Genomic DNA, 22,066 nt, shown 5'->3' with positions numbered 1-22,066 from the left:
ATAATCATAACTTATACAATTTTTACAGTAACGTTAGTAGTTTCTTTACAAGACGAGAGCAAAACAGTGATCTATAATATACCAGTGGAGCAAAAATAAATGATGGCAATTGGAACATACTCCCGCACAACAGTATGTGAGCCAGTTTGGATGTATCCATGATGGACATGTTTGGTGATGGAACTGTGTCTTTAAGAGAGACATTAGTAGGCGTGTGTAGTGTTTGGACTGATGGTGAGAGAGGAGCAGCTCCGCGCAGTTCACTTACTGGTACTTCTGGAGTCAGAGCGCAAAATTGACGCTGTTAGCGCAAACGGATTACAATTTAGACAACGCGTTTTTCTCAAAGATGAAGATGTACAGTAAGTAACCATGCCTAAATGAGCACTGTTGATTTCGCAAGCTGTATAATGATTATGATAGCTCTACTGACATTACAGAGACATTGCTGACATTACATATTTCACAGCATTACTTAATCTGTCCAGGTTATTTGGACATGTCCAAATTTAACTCCTCTAGATATAAACCTTTAATAAAATCCATGTTACGTATCATCTTTTTTATGTAGCTTCTTACGTAAAATAGATTTTATATGTGGGTGTAGATAAAGGCGGTCTGTTGTCGTTTGTTTGCCAATTGCAAATCCCTGCAGCGTTTTGGGAATAATTTACGTGAATTTTAAGGTAACACTTGGTAAACGGCGTTCATGCAGCCGTGTTGGCAGTCAATGAGTAATTATTTTTGTGGATAAGAACGGTGTTCTTTCACTTTTACATTTATGACAATTGTGTAGACAAAATGTGATTACAAACACTGATTATTAGTCACAGTTTTATTGCATTCATTATATAATTTCAGTATGGGTGTATGTTTTGCCGGTGTCGTATAGTGTAGTAGTCACTGGCTGTATTTTTTTCGTGGCGAGTAGAAGGCGCTGTTTCTATCTTTCCACATAGGGAAAAGTTAGGCTATTTTATTTTCTCTGACCAAATACACTATAATACTCAAATAATATCCTTTTGTTTGTTTCCATCTTTATGCTCATATTGGCAAAATAACAACAAAATAAGGTGGATATGTGTGGTTTTAAAGAATAAAATGTAATAAATAAATAATAGTTGCTCTGTCACTTATGGCTTGAAATTAGTCAGGTATTGATAATGAAAGCATCTGGCATTTGCTTTGATTTTTTTTTTTTTTTTTTGGTGTGTGTTTTTGTTATACCAACTGCTGCTGAAGTGTTAAATGTAAACTCTGTAAAACCTGTATTGATGTAACACAGAACGCCAGTTTGCACACATTTGGCTTTATGTCTTGATGTCTTGAGTGAAAATGTGAATTACATACACTGCTTGATCCATCTCATCTCCTTCAAGCCATTTCTCCTTCATTTGTAAATGCACTCACTCACTTACATCATTAACAAATCCCTTCACATTGATGTCTTTGCCTTAGCATTTATGCCATTCCATTACTGTGAGATTAATAATGCAAATCTGTGTGAACAGAAAAAAATGACTTTAATAAGACTAGGCCACTTGAGCCTACAAGTGCAATGTCATTAGATAAGTTATTGCACTAAAACTTACCTGCCACATCTGAAGTTGGTACTACATTGTTTTATACTTAATAATTGGGCAGGCCTGCAGGCCAGCTGTACTTTAGTCACCACATATTTTGTTCCCTACACCGAGAGCCTTCAGATTTTTCTTTGTGCCTGTTGTACATCATTGGCTGAAGCCTTTTGACTAAGTGAAAGTCCAGGTGGATGTATCATGCCCATAGATATGTGCAGCAAGTGTTGTGCTCAGATGTATTCTGACCCACTGAGTTAGAAATAAGTCACTGAGGTAAGCCACTCAGGCTATTCAGTCACATCTGGATGTTGTGGCTGGCAGTGCTCCTGGATGGGATGCAAGTAAGGTGAGAAAGTGGGTGTGTTACTGGCTGCATCCTTAGAATGAGTGCAGCTGGATGTGAAGTGTTTGTGTCCAGATGCTGATAAACATTAGCACCAAAACACCAATACTAATAGAAAATAGACATGCACTTATGTAGGGCTTGGTGGTATGATAATATCTATTGTGATGGTATAAAGTGTCTATTGCTCTACTGTTTATTTCGCAGTATGTAAATATATCCACATAGCACAGTACTTTGTTCTTATTTTTAATAACAAAAATAAAATATATTGAGATATATATTGTTATTGTAAAATAAATGTTCTCATACCATGGAGTAATATTTTGGTCATATTGCCCACTCCTACACTGTGCCAACGTGGGGAATCTTTCTTCAGTGGCTTGTATGGAACTTGACATAAGGAACTGCTAATTTACTTTAAAAAAAGTCCAGATTTGTACATTTTCTTAAAACAAATGAATGGTGCTTGCCTGTGTTTACCATAATATTGGACTGACAACTTTGCCAGTTCTTTGTGGTTTCTAGAATATTGATGGATGTTTTGGTTAGTTGCTAGGTGTTTGTATACTGGTTCAAGCCAAAACAGCCCACTCTAAATATGATTCATGTGTCAGGTGTCAAGTATAAACTGTCAAACACATCTTACCAGCAAACATACATTGGCTGAAGAATCATCCCACTACTTATCCACTTGATCCTATTCTATGTCATTTTCTTCAAGCCATTCCTCCTTCAGTTGTACCTCACAACATTAACACATCCCTTCACAGTGATGTATTTCCCTTAACATTTAATCAGGCTTGGATAACCCCACTACTTAAGAAACCCACTCTTAATCCTGCATTTTTAGAAAACGACAGACCGTTCATTGCAAAAACACTTGAAGGTGTTGTGTAGAGATGGTCTTAAAAATGTATTTAGATAATTTCTGGTATTTATTGCGATAACAATACCAATTACGATAATTCAGGAAACACTGTTTCTTTAAAGAAAATTGTTATCTTTCCTATTTTTACCCAAAACAGGGTGTTGTGAGCATTGTGAGCTAAGTACACACGTAATGTAATGCCTGTTTAATTCACTGGAATGTAAATTAAATTTTTGTACTTTTTGTACTGGAAGCTCCTAACACTAGGGGGGTATTTCATAAAACAAGTTTACCAAATAAGCCAGGCTTATTTCAGTTAGTCTGACTTATTGTCACTTGATTTGGTTCAAAATAAGTCAGACTAACTAAAATAAGCCTGGCTTATTTGGTCAATTTATTTTATGAAACACTCCCAAGACGAAATCCTTGTGTGTAAATTTGGCAATAAATCTCTTTTTGATTCTGATTTGGAAGCCAGAGGGCGCCCTTGCGCAGAAGCTCCACATATGCTTTATAGCAGAAGTAGGCTAACAGTACTGACGAAGCTCCAGGAATCTCTAATCCAGTTATCGGTGTAGCTGAATAGAATGCACATAGAGAAATCTTAACTGAGCAAACTTAAAGACAATAAACATATGATGGCTACAATATATGGTTTGTCTGTGTTCTTCAAGCAATTTTGGGTATTTTTATAAGGATAAAGTATATTTATAATGCAATGCTAATCGACATAGCCTTTATAATACTATAAAATAGTATGATTTCAGCCTCATTCTGTGATATGAGACCACGGCTGATCACAAAAAGGTATTTCAAACACTCGACTATGTTATGAAGTTAATTTGGAGAAAATGATATCTTTGTTGGACAACATGTTAAACAGGCTCACACACATGCAAAACTGCATTGCACATGTACTACTAGTACATTTAACGATATTCAAGGCTCAGATTTTTGTTGCAATGCACAGTTTTTACCAAACCAGTTCTAGAATGGAGGTCCTCGTTTAGCAATATACTAGTTTCACATCCGCCTTCAGCATGTCACTCCATACTGTTGCACACAGAAATATGTCAACAACTGGACTTTATCGTTATTATCGCGGGAAGACTACTTCTAATCGTGGGGAAAAATTTTACCAGTATATCTCAAACAATAAGATATCGCCCATCCCTAGCATTGTGTTCAACCAAGTCTGTGCCTTTTCCACACCAAACAATCTCCTGGTCAACAACCAGTCTGGTTTCAGAAGTGGACATACATCTGAGTCTGCCCTGCTCTTGGTTGTAGAAGCCCTAAAATACTTGCTGGATCCATTCGTTGCTTATGACATGGTTAACCACCAGATGCTCCTGTCAACTATCATGGGAAAGGACATCTCAGGAACCGCACTCCAGTGGTCCAAGTCTTACCTCTCAGATAGGTCCTTCGAGGTATCTTGAAGGGGTGAAGTGTCCAATTCACAACATCTAGCTACCGGGGGTTCCCCAGGGCTCAGTTCTTCGACCACTTCTCTTATCCATCTACATGGCATAACTAGGATCTGTCATTCAGAAACATGGCTTTTCATACCACTGCTATGCTGATGACTCTCAACCCTCATTCCATCCTGATGATCCAACCATAGCTGCTCATATTTCAACATGTCTAACAGACATTTCTGGACATTTGCTGGATGTAGAAATATCACCTTCAACTTAGCTTTGCCAAGACAGAACAGCTTGTGGTTTCAGCCAACCCAACACTTCATCACAGTTTCTCCATCCATCTAGGTGCATCAACCATAACATCTTTCAGTATAGCCATAAACCTTGAAGTTGTGATTAATGATGAGCTGAATTTCACATACCACATTTTTAGAACTGCCCGGTTATCATCACTTTTGGTCAGTTTAAAGCATCCTTGTTAAATAAAAATACTGACTCCAATCTTTTGAATGGTATAGTATATAATATTGCAAAAGCTTTTTTTATATCAGATAAATGCTGATCTTTGTCTCTTTCTTTTCATCAAAGAGTCCTGAAAAGATCACTACCTTGTTGTGGCTTGGGGGCTTGCGTGTCTCAGTGACCCAGAGAGCTATGCTGACTGGAGCCTTGTGCTCCTGCTAGGGCTAACCATGTCAGACAAGTCAAAGGGTAGAGACCAGACTAAGAGTGATCACTGGCCCTCCAGGTTGGGTGTTGGACACTGGGTTAACAACCCAGTTCCGTAAAGGTGTTACGGCAAAAGAAGAATCTAAAACTACTGGATGTAATGGGCTTTCAGAGTCACCGCAAGAAACTCAGATGAATGGCAGTGGTGAAAGCTTGAGGGAAGCTACTGCCAGGGTGGTGGAAGTCCTGAGCACCAAAACCAAGACAAAAATAGGATTTTGGAATGTGAGGATGAGGACGATGTATGACACAGGCAAGCTGTCTTAAGTAACATCAGAAATGAGACATTACAATTTACATATCCTGGGAGTCAGTGAGAGCAGATAGACAGGTTCAGGAAGACTGATAACTAGTACAGGAGAAACACTGTTATACTTAGGAAGAGATGACAACCAGCAATTTGAAGGACCTGGTACTCTCCTAATGGAAGGGACAAAAATCAGATAGACCACTTCATGATTAATGGTACCTGGCAAAGGTCACTCCTGGATGTCAGAAATAAAAGGAGAGATGACTTTGGGAGCAACCACCAACAGGTTGTAGCAACAGTGAAAGTAAAGCTGAGAAAGACAGGGTGCAAAAGACCTGAAAGGATGTGAAGAAACTGCAAAACCCCAAAATTAAAAATACTTTTGTTCTTCAGCTGACAAACAAATACCAAGCCCTTGGAGATATGGAAGACCACACACAACCTGAACAAGATGATGTTAATACCAGGTGGGAACATATAAAAGCAGCATATCTCCGGACCAGCGAAGTATGCTTGGGTACCCAAGAAAAGAAAAGGAAAGAATGGATCACCACAGACACCTTGCAGGCCATCAGTACCAGGAGAAAATTGAAGAAGCAGCTCTTTGATGCTAAATCAGAGAGACTGAAAGAGAGATACAAACTAAGCTACCAACAAGCAGATAAAGAAGTGAAGAGATTGGCAAAATTGGATAAAAGAGCATTCATGGACAACCTTGCAAGCCAAGCAGAAGAAGCAGCTAGCAGGGGAGAATAAGGGAAAGTTTATAAAATAACCAAGGAAATCTGTGGTAAATATTGAGGAAATAAAGAAATAAAGACACACCAATCAAAGACAAAAATGGGCAACTGTTGACATCAGAAACAGAAATTGACTCTCGCTGGGCTGAGCACTTCAGTGAGGTCTTGAACGGGCCATCACCAACATCGGAAGCTGACATTCAGGAAGCGGAGCATGATCTTGATATCAATACTGCACCACCAGAGAAGGAAGAAATCATTGCAGCCATAATGTCCCTTATAAACAAACAAAAAAAAAACCTGGACAGGACAACCTGAGTGCAGAACTGTTCAAGGCTGACCCAGAGCTTGCAGCCAAGATGCTTCTCCCACTCTTTACAGCAATATAGAAAGAAAAAGAGATACCAACAGACTGGTCAGAAGGCATCATTGTGAGGATCCCCAAGAAAGGGGCCCTTATTGAGTGCAGTAACTGGTGTGGAGCAACTCTTTTGTCCATTCCAAGCAAGACCCTAATGAAAATCATAATCCAACAACTATCGGATGCAGTTGACCAACATCTTAGAAATTAACAGGCAGGGTTCCTGAAAGGAAGTGGCTGTACAGACCAGATTTTTGTACTGTGAAACATCATTGAACAATGCACGGAATGGCCGGGGCAACTATACATCCACTTTGTAGATTTTAAGAAAGCCTTTGACAGCATCCACAGAGATGGCATTTGGCGCATCCTACGTTCATATGGAATACCACAAGACATCATACTTCTCATCAAAAGCTTTTACAACAACTTCACATATAAGATGGTAAACAGCGATCATCATTTCCATGTGAAGACTGGAGCGAGGCAAGGCTGTGTAATGTCGGCATTCCTTTTTAACATTGTTATTGACTGGGTGATGTTCAGAACTACAGAAAACCAGCCAAGAGGTGTGAGATGGACCCTCTTCTCTACACTTGAAGATCTGGATTTTGCTGACGACAGAAAACAGAGGTGATGACACTAAATATCCCAAATCCCCAACCAGTGCAGGTAAATGGAGAAAATCTTCTAATGACCAAAGAATTCACCTACTTCGGCAGCAGTGTCAAACATGATGGAGGTGTGGACAGCGACATAGAAAATCGTCTTAGCAAGGCCTGAAATGCATTTAGAATGTCTGGAGGTCCCAGCAGTACTACATAAAGACCAGAGCTGAAGTTGTACCAGAGCTGTGTGCTTTCCACAATGTTGTATGGCTAAGAGTGCTGGAGGATGACAGACAGTGATCTGAATAAGCTTTCAATTTTCCACACAAAAAACTTGAGGAGAATCATGAGAATTTTCTGGCCAAACACCATTTCTTATGAGCAATTGCTTGCTCGTTGTAAACAGGACAGCATTCGAACCATCATTATGAGAAGAGGATGGAGGTGGATTGCCCAGCCCTTTACTGGACAACAGAGGGCAAACGCAAGAGAGGCAGACCAAAGAACACCTGGTGCCGGACTGTAGAACGAGAACTAATGAATCTGAATCATACTTGGGGTACTGTCCAGAACAGACAGGAGTGGAGTTCTTTTGTTGCTGTGACACTGAAGACTGGAGTGATGATGCTGAAAATTTAGCTTTGATCACAGGAATAAATTACATTTTAAAATATTTTTAAATAGAAATTAGTTATTTTAAATGGTAGAATTATTTCACAATATTACTGCTTTTTTGTACTTTGGATCAAATAAATACAGGCTTTAACATTAAAAAACATTAAAAATCTTACTGTTCAAAAGCTTCAGACTGGTAGTGTATGTCACAGTACCTATATATTGTTGCTCTTGGTTGTATTGTCGTGATTTGTAAGTCGCTAAATAATTAAATGTAAATTTAAAAGCATGATTGTGGCTACACTTCAGAGACCTTTAGCTTTGCTCTGTCTTTTGCTTTCATTCACTCCCTCTGTCATTCTGCTGGGCAGCTCACCATTTTTATTAAGTGTATAGTGGCTCTGTGGATGTTGTTGACGTTGCTCCTCTGAGCTCTGTCAATAATTAGCAACTCGACACAATATACAGTATCTCTACACTGATCTCTACCAATCACAGCTTGTAGTTAGAGTCCTCTGTGCCCAGTTGGCGTGTGTTAGCCGAAGAGAGTTGACTGCTGGAAAATCTGGAAGCGTTTATTAATAGGATCCAAGTCTCTGTGCTAGAAACACACTGGATGCCTTTGTCTCCTAAGCCCTGGTCGCCTGCCTGATTTACGATGGCCCGTGCGCGTTGTATGTTATGTTACAGTGTAGTAGTTCTTGGCATGCTATGGTTGCAGTGTGGTCCTGGTGTTTAACTCTTGCAGCCACATCTGGTGCTGTGTTTATGCACAGAGCATGGCACTTGTTGGTATTTGCACAGTAGATGTCACAGCATTTATTTAATGTTAATAGAAACAAATAAATCTGTGCTGTCTCAGGACCAAGAAAAAAGTCAATTTAGCGTTTTTTTTTAACATCACATTGATTAAAAAAAAAAAAGTATAAAGACAGTATAAAGAACACAATATTTGTACCGTACCACAAAATGTATGTCATTTCAGAGTCTGAAACTGTTGTGGGGAGTCCACACCACAATGATAAAAATAACAACATAGATGAACAAAATTGTGGGAATCACTTTCAGAATATATATATATATATATATATATATATATATTTTTTTTTCCCCAGCTGATGAATGGTAAAAACATTGACAGAATTAGAATCTATCTTGAATTGAAGAGCTCAAGCATTTACATTTTTTTTTTTTTTTTTTTTTTTAATTTCCTTTGGTACTATTTTCAAAAGTAAGGTGTATATTTTCAAAGCTCTTAGTACAAAAATCCAAACAGATCACACTTGCAAGACATGAAGAGTTCCAGGAGTTTCTCTACTGTGATCGTCTTCAAACTGTGTATTCAACGGGGGATTACCTTTGTTTAGTGCAGATAAGTGTTGTGGTCCTCCCCTGGGCATACCAACCCGGTGAAGAGTATCGGCTTGGAGGTGAATTTTCCATCTTCTTCTGTGCACTCGAGGCTCAATGATTTGTATCTAGGCTCCGGACATGACTCTTAGCCATGCTCCTCCCCAGTGACAATGATTTCAGATATTGCCATCTTTGTGGTGACATTTTGTCACCATAAAATATGGTTTACTGTCCCTGAACCACACACACAATTTTGGTTATTATCTTAGATAAATCACTTCTAGTGTTAAAAATAATGAATTGCATTTGGTTATCCCTAAATTGCAATAAAGTTGTATAGAAACTATACAGTATATCTATTGAATCTATGCAAATGAAGTCATACAAATTAAAAGTTTGACAGTAAGAGCTATAAGAAAGGCAGTCATTGTGAATGAAACATTTATATAGATGAAACATTTATTTTGTGTAGTGTGGATATTTTGTGGTTGTGTGTATTATATATTATATACATAAAAAATATGCTTAAATATTTGAAAAAAAGTGCAATTTTGATGATTTGTTGTGAGATTAGTAGTAAGAGTTTTGAAAATGTACCACTTGCTTGTGAAAATAGCACCAAACCAATTTAAAAAACTGTAACCCTACTCCTAAACCTACCCTTACATTTTTTTTATTTCTCAAGGAAAAAAAAAGTCTCCTACAAGGAAAAGGGTTTTAAATATTGCCATCTTTGTGGGGACATTTTGTCCCCATATGACATAGGGTTTACCTGAACCACACACACTCACGTACAAAATAGTGGTTATCATCTAAGATATACTTAGTGCAAAAAATAATTAATTACATTTGGTTATCCCTAAATTGTAAACATGTTCTTTAGAAACTTTATGTATTGAATCTATATCTATAGATCTCTGTAGAGGCACCAAATGATTCACTGACTAACCATTGAGTTAGTTGAGTTAGATTAAATAATAGACAAATGTATTAAACTGACTGAGAAGAGATGCAAATGAAAAGCCTGATAGTAAGAGCTTTATGAAAGGCAGTTACTGTGAAGGACACTTTGCGATTGTGTGTATTGTACTATTGTACCGCTGACATTCAGGGCTGTAGAGGTCATCCACCACCTGCTCTGGATACAGTCTGGTTCCGGGTGGCTGCAGTGACCACGGAATAAGAATGAGACAGACTAATATTAGCGTAGATGCCATTATTATAAGATATAACAAGTACATCAGGTGTTCCGGTTGACCTAATTAATGCAGCCTAGCAATCCTTTAATGGATTTGAATTATAGAAATGCGATGGTGTATTATATGTAAGCCAGGTTAAAGAGATTTAACTGACAGAGTGTGTCTGCATCCTGAACAGTGTTAGGTAGATTGTTCCAGAGTTTGGATGCTAAATAGGAAAAGGATCTCCCGCTTGCAGTTGATTTTGATTTTCTAGGTGTTATCAAATGGCCAGAGTCCTGAGATCGGACGTGAAGGACTATAGTTTGATAAGAGCTCACTCAAATACTGAGGTGCTAAACCATTCAGGGCTTTATAGGTAATTAGCAAGATTTTTTTGGGAAAAATGCAGTTTTACAAATGCTAGATACATGTTTTTCAAAAGACAGATTGCTATCAAACGCCTAGGTTCCTAACTGATGATGAAGAATTTACAGAGCAGCCATCAAGTATTAGACAGTGTTCAAGGTCATTACATGCAGAAGTTTTTGGTTCAATAATTAACATCTCTGTTTTTTCAGAATTTAGCTGTAAGAAAATACTAGTCATCCATGCCATGAGCCTTGAGGTACTCCATACTGCACTTGTGATCGTTATGATACCTCTTCATTCACTGCCACAAATTGATGGCGATCAGATAAGTACCATTTGAACCATGCCAGTGCACTTCCTCTAATGCAACATAATTTTCTAGTCTATTCAAAAAAATGTTGTGGTCGATAGTGTTGAACGCAGCATCAAGGTCCAATAGCACTACTACAGAGATACAACCGCGATCGGATGATAGAAGCAGGTCGTTTGTAATTCTAATGAGATCAGTCTCAGTACTATGATACAGTCTAAAACCTGGCTGAAATCCTCACATATACTATTTTCCTCTAAGAAGGAACATAGTTGTGATGACACTACCTTTTCTAGTATCTTTGACAGAAAAGGGAGATCGGTCTGTAACTAATTAATTCTCTTGGGTCAAGTAGTGTTTTTTTATTGAGAGACTTAATAACAGCCAGTTTGAAGGTTTTTGGGACACATCCTAATGACAATGATGAGTTAATAATATTCAAAAGAGGATCTATTACTTCTTGAAGCATCTCTTTTAGTAGTTTATAGGAATAGGGTCTAACAAACAGGTTGTTGGTTTAGATGATTTATTAAGTTTATACAATTCTTAATTTCCAAAACACACAACACAGGGAATCCAGTTTACCTATTCATTAACACATTAATCACAACTGCTTTATAGTAATAATAAAAAGGAAAGTATACAGAAAGGGGTGTAATGACAGAGAAGAAGAGTGGAACAGGTAGAATGAGATAAGCAGGGAGGAGGATGTATGAAAATAGGAAACGAGAAGGAGAGGGAGAAAAGAAGAGTGGAGAGGTGTGGTGTGGTGCAAAGAGCATGAGAAGAAACTGTAAGAAGACATGGATATAGAAGAAGTCCACAGAAGGGTGGAAAGGGTGGAAAGAGAGGTAGAAGGTGCAGATGAATTTTACAGTTTTTCTAAAATATTTTTTTTTAGCCGTGGGCGGCTGTCTCTGTCTTTGAGGGTTAATGGTATTACAGAAAAAAATGAAGAATGAGTAGCTATAAAAATTTATATTAAACTATAAAGTAACACAAATTAGGCTATAGTGCCGTTCATTATAAACAGAATACAAACGTCAAGCTAAAATGAATTTATTAAAGCGAAACTAAATGGATTGGGTTCAGAAGCCTCTCTCATTCAATATCAAAATGTTTCCATTTTTTGCCACACTGTAAAAAGTTTTCACTAGTTTCAACTTAAAAACTTAAGTTCAGCAGCTGCCTTAAAAATTTAAGTTAAGTCAACTTAAAACTACAAGTCACTTTAACTTGTTACAATAAAATGAGGTAAAATGACTTGTACTTTTAAGTTGATTTAACTTGTGAGTTGAAATGACTGGTGAAAACTTTTTACAGTGTATAAACTGTCGCAAATTTGTTCTAAGATCATTTCAGTGCATAATTGTGATTCAGAGAAAACGAATGTGAGCACAAAAATTGTATTTCCTGTATTTTCTTGTCCTTGTCTGACTGTGGTCTCTGGGATTCTCGAGCCGTGTGCTTTCTTTTGTCTGCGTGCCCTGTTTCTTTGTTTCATGTTGGAGAGTGGTGCCTGGATCCCAGCACTCATGTCTTGTTCAGGTTCAGTTTGGTTTTTTTTTGCCCCACCTGTCTTCCCTCATTACCCTTCTCGTTTGGTCTCTATTCATTCTCCTTGTGTTTGCAGTCCTGTGCCAGTTTGTTGCTGAATATATCCTTGCGTCCTGCCCTGTTTTGCCAGTCTGTTTCCCCTACGGCAGGGGTTCTCAACTCTGGCCCGCAAGATCCATTTTTCTGCAGTTTTCAGCTCCAACCCTAATCAAACACACCTGAAAGTTAATCAAGGTCTTTAGGATCACAAGAAAGTTACAGGCAGGTGAGTTTGATCAAGGGTGGAGTGAAACTCTGCAGGAAAAAGGATCTTGTGGGCCAGAGTTGAGAATCCCTGTTCTATGGGGTAGTGCGTCAGAAACGGGTTGGGCAATCATTGTATTGAAGTCCCCTAGTATGAACACTGGTTGATCTGCAGACTTGGTCAGAATTCTATTAAAGCACTCTGAAATGTGCTCCGCTGCCATTATTAGGTCCCTTATGATTTTCTGTTGTTTTTGTTTCATGCAGTTACGTTTTATGTAATATCATTTTACAAAGCTAAAGTCAGACTATTATGTTTTGCTTTAAATCCTGAAATTATACAGTCTCATTCAAATCAAAAACAACTGCTCGTGCAACATGTTCATGCAACAAGTTTGGATTGTAATTAAAATGTAGTGGTTGCCTCTGATTTAGGCCTAATTTGCTTTCTATAGAGCAAATAACCAGTAAATAAATTTGCTAAAAAAAAAAAATTAATAAAACACACACACTATCAGAATCTGCCAGTTTGCTAGTTAAAAAAAAAAAAAACTAGCATGATTGGTGATCACTAATTAAAACACTAAATAAAGGCCTCAAATGGGAAGTACAATCTTCTTCAATAGATTGATCTTGTCGTTCATAATAGGCAAGTTTATGGATCTTGGGCTTAAAAAGGTTGGTGACCACTGCCCTAAAGTAATCCAGGAAATGGCACCAAACTTTCAAAAAGAGATTATACTTCTGTCTCATTGCAAATCTGATCTTTTAGACTTAATGAGCATGTTGAAAGTCAAAAACCCATTGACGATAGATAGGGGGAACCACGGTCTTCCAATTCACTGGCAGGTGAAGTTTTTTTTAAGGGTTGGAGCTAAACTCTGCAGTACATCGGCATTCCAGGACTGACGATGTGTCACACTCACGCACACACAAGGGGATGGAGGAGACGAGAGATGAGTGGCAATACTTTTCAACAATTTATTAAACAACGTCTTATTTAAAAGACAGATCATCAAACAGTGAAAGAGGTTCTTAACTGAATGCGTATGTAGATTGTTGAAGTCCAATAGTCCAGTGTTAGAGCCACGCCACGACATCAAAGGAAGGAGAGTGAGAACCAGCATGTGAACGGGAGACCAGACAATGAGCAAATGGCAGAGTGTCTATTTATAGGGCGTGGCTCAACGAGGAACAGGTGATGCGAGTTAGAATTCGGGTGACTGAGAACGAGTGGGTGGTGCTACCGGAGGTGTGTCAGATGAGGGTGGCCGTGGTGAATGCCTGACACTACCCCCTCCTCCAGGGGTGGCTCCCGACGCCCTAACACGACGCCGAGGGCGACCTCGACCGCGAGGGGCAGGCTGATCTGGATGGTCTCGATGGAAGTCGGATAACAAGGTGGGGTCCAGTATGTCGTCCCGTGAGACCCAGGATCGTTCTTCCGGTCCATACCCCTCCCAGTCGACGAGATATTCCAACCGGCCCCCTCGACGCTGTGAGCCCAGGATCTCGTGGACAGTGTAGATGGATGGTGGTTCCAGGATCTCCGGAGGAGGGGGCTCCACTTCAGCTCCCGGTTGTACTGTGGCAGAGGGATAACAAGGTTTAAGTAGGGAAACGTGGAAGGTGGGATGAATACGATACCTTGATGGGAGCTGAAGTTGGAACGTGACTTCGTTGATGCGTCTCAGGATCTTGAACGGACCAATGTAGCGGGGACTCAGCTTGCGACAGGATTGACGGAGACGGAGATCCCGTGTCGACAGCCAAACCTGGTCCCCAGGTTGGAATTCGGGGGCAGGTCTCCGTCGGATGTCAGCGAAGCGCTTGTGTTGTCGTACAGCCCGCTGCAGATGGTGATGAGCTGAGTCCCACACTCTCTCGCTCTCTCGAAACCAGTGGTCTACCGCTGGAACATTTGAGGGTTCCTCCGTTCAGGGAAACAGCGGAGGCTGGTACCTGAGTACGCACTGAAAAGGTGTTAAGCCGGTGGTATCTTGGCGCAGGGAGTTCTGTGCGTACTCGGCCCACGGGAGGAACCTGCTCCAGCAGTGTTGGTCCGTGTGACAGTATGCCCAGAGGTAACGTCCGAGCTCCTGGATCTTCCTCTCTGTCTGGCCGTTAGTCTGTGGATGATAGCCAGAAGATAGGTTAACTGAAACACCGAGTAATTTGAAGAAAGCCTTCCATACATGAGAGATGAATTGAGGTCCCCGGTCCGACACAATCTCCTCAGGCAAGCCGAAGTGGTGGAATAGTTGTTGGAACAGAATCTCAGCCATTTCCATCACCGTGGGCAAACCTTTTAGGGGGAAAAACTTGCACATTTTAGAGAATCTATCCACCATGACCAGAATGCAAGTGTTACCTTCGGCTGCCGGGAGATCGGTCACAAAGTCTACTCCGATGTGGGACCAGGGCCTCTGTGGGATGGGTAGTGGAACCAGTTTGCCTGTAGGAAGTTGACGAGGAGTAGTAGACATGGCACAGACAGAGCAGCTGTGGACGTACCTGATGGTATCTCAGCGCATATTGGGCCACCAGTAACGAGATTGTATGAGCGAGAGGGTCCGTTGGCTGCCAGGGTGTCCAGAGCCCAGAGACCGATGAGCTGTGTCCAGAAGGTTTTGACGTAGGGCGAGAGGGACAAAGATCTTGCCTTCTGGACAATCCGGCGGAGCAGCTTCCTGGAGGGTGGCGCTGCGGATGTTCTCGTCCATCTCCCAAACGATGGGACTGACGATTAGGTTGGAGGGTACAATTGGCTCTGGTTCGACGGGTAGATCTGTGGAATGGAGTCTGGAAAGGGCGTCCGCTGAAATGTTCTTAGAGCCAGGTCTATAGGTGATTTTGAAATTGAATTGTGTGAAAAACAGAGCCCATCTTGCTTGGCGGGGGTTGAGTCTCTTGGCCTCCCGGATGTATTGAAGATTCTTATGGTCAGTGATGATGGTGAATGGAAGTTTGGAACCCTCCAACCAATGACGCCACTCCTCCAGGGTAAGCTTGATGGCGAGAAGCTCTCTATTTCCCACGTCGTAATTCTGCTCCGCCGGTGACAGCTTTCGGGAATAGAAAGCACAGGGATGGGGGAGTGGAGGCTCACCGACCGCTTGGGACAGTACCGCACCTGCTCCAGTGGTGGATGCGTCGACCTCTACCATAAAGGGAAGTTCTGGATCCAGATGGTGTAGAAGAGGTGCGGTACTGAAAATCTTCTTCAGTTGGCGGAAAGCTTCGTGGGCAGAGGGGTTCCAGCTGATGGTCTTCGGTTTACCCCTCAGGAGGGAGGTTAACGGCGCAGTGATGGAACTGCAATCCTTAATGAATCTTCGGTAAAAGTTGGCAAATCCTAGAAAGCGCTGGAGTTCCTTGACTGTGAGTGGTTGAGGCCATTCCTGGATGACTGAAACCTTCCCCTGATCCATCTGCACGCCCTCGGCAGAAATGATGTAACCCAGGAAGTGTACTGATGGACGATGGAACTCACATTTTTCTTGCTTGAGATAGAGACAGTGTTCTCTGAGCTTATGGAGGACCTGCTGGACGTGGTGGCGATGTTCGGCCATGTTCCGGGAGTAAATCAAGATGTCGATGTAGACAATCACAAACCGATGGAGGAACTCCCGGAACACCTCGTTCATAAACGTTTGGAAGACAGATGGGCTGATGGAGAGGCCGTACGGCATTACCCGGTATTCATAGTGGCCGGAGGGTGTCACGAATGCCGTCTTCCACTCGTCTCCCGCACGGATACGAACGAGGTTATACGCACTCCGCAGGTCCAGCTTCATGAAGACTTGTGCTCCACGAAGCTCTTCGAGGGCGGCTGGGACCAGAGGGAGCGGATAGGGTTGTTGAATGACTTGGGAGTTGAGTTGACGGTAATCTATGTAGGGCCGTAACCCCCCATCCTTCTTACCCACGAAGAAGAAGCTGGAAGCGGCCGGTGAGGTCGATGGCTGGATGAATCCTTGAGCTAGAGCCTCCGAGATGTACTCCTCCATCGCCTGGCGCTCCGGGATGGACAGAGGGTAAACTCGCCGCTTGGGGAGCTGGGCCCCTGGCAGCAGATCGATGGCACAATCCCATGGCCTATGTGGTGGTAATTGGGTGGCTGCTTGTTTGCTGAACACATCCTGGAACGCCATGTACTCAGCTGGGACCTCAGGAACGGAGTCTTGATCCGGGCTTTCAATCCGAGTGGAAGAGAGGACGAGAGGATCTGTAGAAGGTCAGGGTACCTTGATCAAGCAGTGTTGATTACAGTAATCACTCCAGTGCAGAACGTCACATGGGTCCCAGCTGAGCTCCGGGTGTTGTTGTTGCAGCCATGGACGTCCCAGGATTATGCTGGCGGTGGAATCCTCCAGTACCAGAAATTTGATGTCCTCATAATGAAACAGACCGACTTGCAAGGTGATGATGGGTGAAGAGTGTCGTATTTTCCCACGCCCCAATGGTTTTCCTTGGATGGTTTTTACTGATAGAACTTGATGATGGGGTCGACGAGTCAGTTGAAGTTGATTCAGACAGTCTTGAGAGATGAAGTTGCCTGAAGAGCCGGAATCCACCAGCGCAGAAACACATAGAGATATATTAGAAGTATGCAGGGTTACAGGTAGCAATGTGAGAGAAGATATTTCCACCTCTGTAGAGAGGGTACTCACCACGGGGCGTGGGGGTCTGATGGGACATTGACGGAGGTGATGACCAGGTTGTCCACAGTACAAACAGAGTCCATTCATGATTCGGCGGTTCCGTTCTGCGCGTGACAAATGTGTGGAGTCGATTTGCATGGGTTCTGATACTGGATGACAAGCAGCCACCGAGGCGGGCTGAGGAGCGGTAATGGGTGGCTGGCAGGCGGCTAGGTTTTGGGCGACTTTGTTGGTACGTTGCAGAAAGGCCTCTAATCCAATGCTGTCGTCATACAGTGCCATAGCAGCTCGGAGATCGGGATTGAGGCCTTGTCTGAAAGCCCTGAGCAGTGCCTTCTCGTTCCAACCACTAGCCGCCGCCAGCGTACGGAAGTGAAGAGTGTAGTGATTCGCTGAAGAAGTGCCCTGCTGTAGCCGGAAGAGTTGATCTGATGTCGCGAGTTCTCCTGTTGCTGTGCTGAAAACTTCGGTGAAATGATTAGTAAACTGTTTGTATGAATGTATGATCGGATTCTCCGCATTCCAAATAGCTCTAGCCCACAGCAGGGCCTTACCGGTTAGGAGTGAGATGAGAAATGCCACTTTAGCGTCCTCGGTGGTGAACCGTTGTGGTTGCATCTTGATGAAGAGATTAACTTGAAGCAGAAAACCGCTACACTCAGCCGCCTCTCCCGCAAACGTTTGGGGCATGGCCATGGGAGATCCTGAGACGGATGGCGGCGTCGATGGAGGTTGGAACGCCGCCTTCAAGGCATTCACCAGCTCGGAGAAAGGGTTAGTAGCGGCGGGTGTTTCGGTGCATCATGCTGTGTATTTCTTGTTAGCGGTCTGGTCTTCTGTCACACTCACGCACACACAAGGGGATGGAGGAGACGAGAGATGAGTGGCAATACTTTTCAACAATTTATTAAACTACGTCTTATTTAAAAGACAGATCATCAAACAGTGAAAGAGGTTCTTAACTGAATGCGTATGTAGATTGTTGAAGTCCAATAGTCCAGTGTTAGAGCCACGCCACGACATCAAAGGAAGGAGAGTGAGAACCAGCATGTGAACGGTAGACCAGACAATGAGCAAATGGCAGAGTGTCTATTTATAGGGCGTGGCTCAACGAGGAACAGGTGATGCGAGTTAGAATTCGGGTGACTGAGAACGAGTGGGTGGTGCTACCGGAGGTGTGTCAGATGAGGGTGGCCGTGGTGAATGCCTGACACGATGCCTGTCCCTGCACTAAACAATGCCGTTAATTATTAATTACTATTAATACAAATTACACTATTAATATTATTAACCTTATTAACAATTTTACTGTTAATAAAATACTATTTACAGACAAGCAGAGTAGCCCAGAATATGAATATAAAGTGCTAAATCGCACGTTAAGCGTTTTCTCCCCCCACAAAACTGTAGCTTACGTGGGTTAATATAAGAAGAGCGTGATATAAAATGTTAAATGTTTTCTTTATAATTGTTTTCTGTAGGGAGGGAAAAAGCTAAACATGCATTTTAAGCGTGCTACATTCAAATTCTGGGCTATTCTGCTTGTCTGTAAATAGTACTTTACTGATAGAAAAAAAAATGTTATTAATATTAATAGTGTTATTATTATTATTAAATTCAATTAAATTATTTTAGTAGCCTACATTAAGCAATTAATAAGCCACATCTGTTCAGCTGTGCATCGTTAATTTACCTTGTTGGCTCTGTGTATTTAAGTTCCCCTTGTTTCAGTTCAGTTCCTCCAGTCTTGTCAGTGTCATGGTTGTGTTTGGTTTGCCTGCCTTGTTTGGGTTCTCTGTAGTGTTTATCATTAAAGATTTTTGGAACTTCATCTTCTTCTTTGTATGCTTTTAACAACGAAGTTGTGACAGAAGACCAGACCCTCAAAATCAAGGAGATTAATGTAAATTGCATCCATTAATGTTTGTTGGCAACAGTCTGTTGAGTAGAGCAACAGTATTAATTTTTCAAAATGGCCGTAGCTTGGAAGACTACATGGAGGAGTTCCTTAACACCTGCCACTGTGTCAGCTGCAACAACGTCAGAACTCCCCCCGCAGATAGGAAGTTTTCGCCTGCCGTGACTTGTGAGCCTGTTCTTGAGGAAAGGAGGACCGCGAACACCATTGCCCCGGTGCCGAAGCTGAGCAAGGGTGTGAGCCGGTGTCAGTATTTGTAGTAATTATACTATCGTAATTAATTTCAGGGATCAGTTGTGTTTTGTTGTTCTGCTAATTTCTTTTGTAGAGCTGCATGGATTTTTTTTTTTTTTATCACAATGACAGCCCTCCCCCTTTGCAGAGAGGGGTCTTTGCACTGCCCTGCACTGCTCTGTTTATTTGTTTGATTGTGGGAAAATTCCTGCTCTGTCCATGAGAGAAACAACCCCTTTTCCAGCTTTTCCCATAGCTCCAGCTTCTGTCAAATGCTCCTTTGGGGTGGCAGGGTGTTTCAAAATTGGTCAATGATTTCAGCCCTCCTAAGCTATTTCAGCTGAAATTTTGATGCGTCACTAATATTTGCATAATGTATAAAGATTGAAACATTTATTAAGCCAAACTGGTTCATGCAATAATAGAAAACATAAGCTAAAAGATTGATTTTGGAATTTAAGGATCAACATTGGTTCATCAAAATGAAGACTGTCAATTCATCCTTGATTTATGAACCCTTTATACAGTGAACATTAGAAAAGTTCTTCTTAGCTGGTTTTGCTTCAGAGCCCATACCGTACAAAAAATTCTGTAAAATTTATGGTAAAAAACTGGCAGCTTGAATTTTGCCAGAATTTTACAGTAAAAAATATGTTAATTTCATTAACTGATATAATGTTAATATACCAACCTATTGAAGTTCTGTAATCTGTTTAATACTTTTGTAATACACTGATAACCACCAAAAGCAGGTGGAGATGAGAAAGTCACATGATGAACCAAAGCTCATCACAATCCACTTTTCCATATACAATATACTGTATATAGAAGGTTCACAGTGCTATTCACACAAATGCTAAAAACCATCATGGTAACACACATGATACTGAAATAATGCAATAAACATTAATTTAACAAAATTAGGTGTAACATACAGTACAACCCTTATGAACATACAGTGTCTTGTGAAGGTATGGACTTCATTTTTTTATGTTTATGTTGCTACCTTATGTTAAATTGTTTAAATGACTTTTTCCACATGTACACTTAATACACCACAATTGCATAGCAAAAAACAAAACAAAACAAAAACAGGTTTTTAACATCTTTGCAAATGTATTAAAAATAAAAAACTTAAATGATTCCATTGCGTAAGTATTCATACCTGTAGTATATGCAGTGAATGGTTTAGCCTATAGGCCACCCCCACACAGTTTGTGTAGTGGGCACGCCCGCAATTGTACTGCACATGTGCCCTGTACCTGAGTTGAGTTTGATGAGAAGTAAAAGAAGTCCATTCATAATCTCTGTGGTCTGTGTGTCATTGTTAACAGCGAGTTGATCAAAAGATACAACAGTACCCTTATCTGGGAAACGTAGCTCCAGAGCATTCAAATTGCTTGTAGATGTTACTTCAAGTGAAGTTAATCTGTGGCAAATTCAGTTGAATGGGTATGATTTGGAAAGGCGGACGTCTTAATAGAAGGCCTAACAGCTGACAATGCATATTACAGCTAAATCTAAGCTCTGAGGTCAACCAAACTGCCTGTAGAAACAGGACTGCATCAAGCCACACATCTGGGGAAAAGTTCAGAAAAAAATCTGTTGCATTAAATATTCACAGAAGCATGTAGGCTCTGTTACCCTTAATGGAAGAGGTTTGAAACAACCAGGACTCTTCCTAGCGCTGGCCTCCTGGCCAAACTGAGGAATTTATGGAGAAAGGCTTTGGTTAGAGTGGTGACCAAGAACCTGAGAATCACTCTGGCTGAGCTCCATGATCATATATGGAGATATATGCAACACTTCACCAATCTGGGCTTTATGTTAGTGTGACAAGACTCAGTCCTCTCCTCAGTGAAGACACATGAAAACACACTTGGAATTAGCAAAAAAAAACAAAAAAAAAAAAAAAAAAAAACAACTAAAGGCACCTAAAGAACCATCAGACTGTAAGAAACAAGATTCTCTGGTCTGATTAACTTCAATTCTAAGCATCATGCTTGAAGGAAACCAGGCAAAGCTCATCCCCTGCACAGTAGCTTGAGAGGGGAAGAAGTGAGGAGAAAAATGGCAGATATTTGCCAAATGCTGATGTGCAAAGCTTGTTGCATCATACCCAAAAAGACTTGAGGCTGTAAAGGTGCTTCAGCTACAGTATGTACTGAGTTAAAGGTATGATACTTATGCAATGTACTTATTTCAGGTTTGTTTTTTTGTTTTTTGTTTTTTCCAATAAATTTACAAAGTTTGACAATCCTTTTTGTTTGTCATTATGCTGCATGGAGTGTAGACTGATGTGGGAAAAAAAGTAATTTAAAGCAGTTTAACGTAAGGCAGTAACATAACAAAACATGGAAAAAATGAGGGGTATGAATACATTCGCAACGCACTGTAACTTGGAAGAAAAAACTGGGTATTGTATAGAAGAAAATTAATGACAAATGTCTTTGAAATGAAAAAGCATGTTGAAAAGCAACTTAAAAAATAATGCATTGAATTAATAGTGCTTTTAATGCCTTGTATTTTCAGGCCTTGCATTTTTAGGTTCTGAAATTTAACAATAGTTTTTTATTTAAGCTGTGAATATTTCAATTTAAAATATTTCACACATATTTTCAAAAATTCAAAAATTCTTATTCACCTTCCAGAATTCACTTCACAAATATTCAATCTGTTTAATACATGATTTATAATATTCGACAGGTGAATT

General features: G+C 40.9%; 1 protein-coding gene across 6 annotated transcripts in view; it reads left to right on the top strand.

Annotated features, from left to right (window-relative positions):
• Positions 1–223: 223 nt before the first annotated feature.
• The window catches only part of daam2 (dishevelled associated activator of morphogenesis 2), a 149,567-nt gene continuing 127,724 nt past the window's right edge, over positions 224–22,066 (top strand). For 4 of the 6 annotated variants that reach the window (XM_051134179.1, XM_051134177.1, XM_051134178.1 and 1 more), the window contains exon 1: positions 224–362. In XM_051134179.1, the coding sequence (XP_050990136.1) occupies positions 232–362 (131 nt within the window). In that variant the 5' untranslated portion in view covers positions 224–231. The remainder of the gene's footprint in view (positions 363–22,066) is intronic. The other 2 variants (XM_051134185.1, XM_051134183.1) reach the window with 2 other exon arrangements.

This window comes from Labeo rohita, chromosome 17 (genome assembly GCF_022985175.1).
Source record: "Labeo rohita strain BAU-BD-2019 chromosome 17, IGBB_LRoh.1.0, whole genome shotgun sequence".
Lineage (NCBI taxonomy): Eukaryota > Metazoa > Chordata > Actinopteri > Cypriniformes > Cyprinidae > Labeo > Labeo rohita.
The sequence above is the reverse complement of the archived record's forward strand: the minus strand, read 5'-3'. Positions and strand labels throughout refer to the sequence as shown.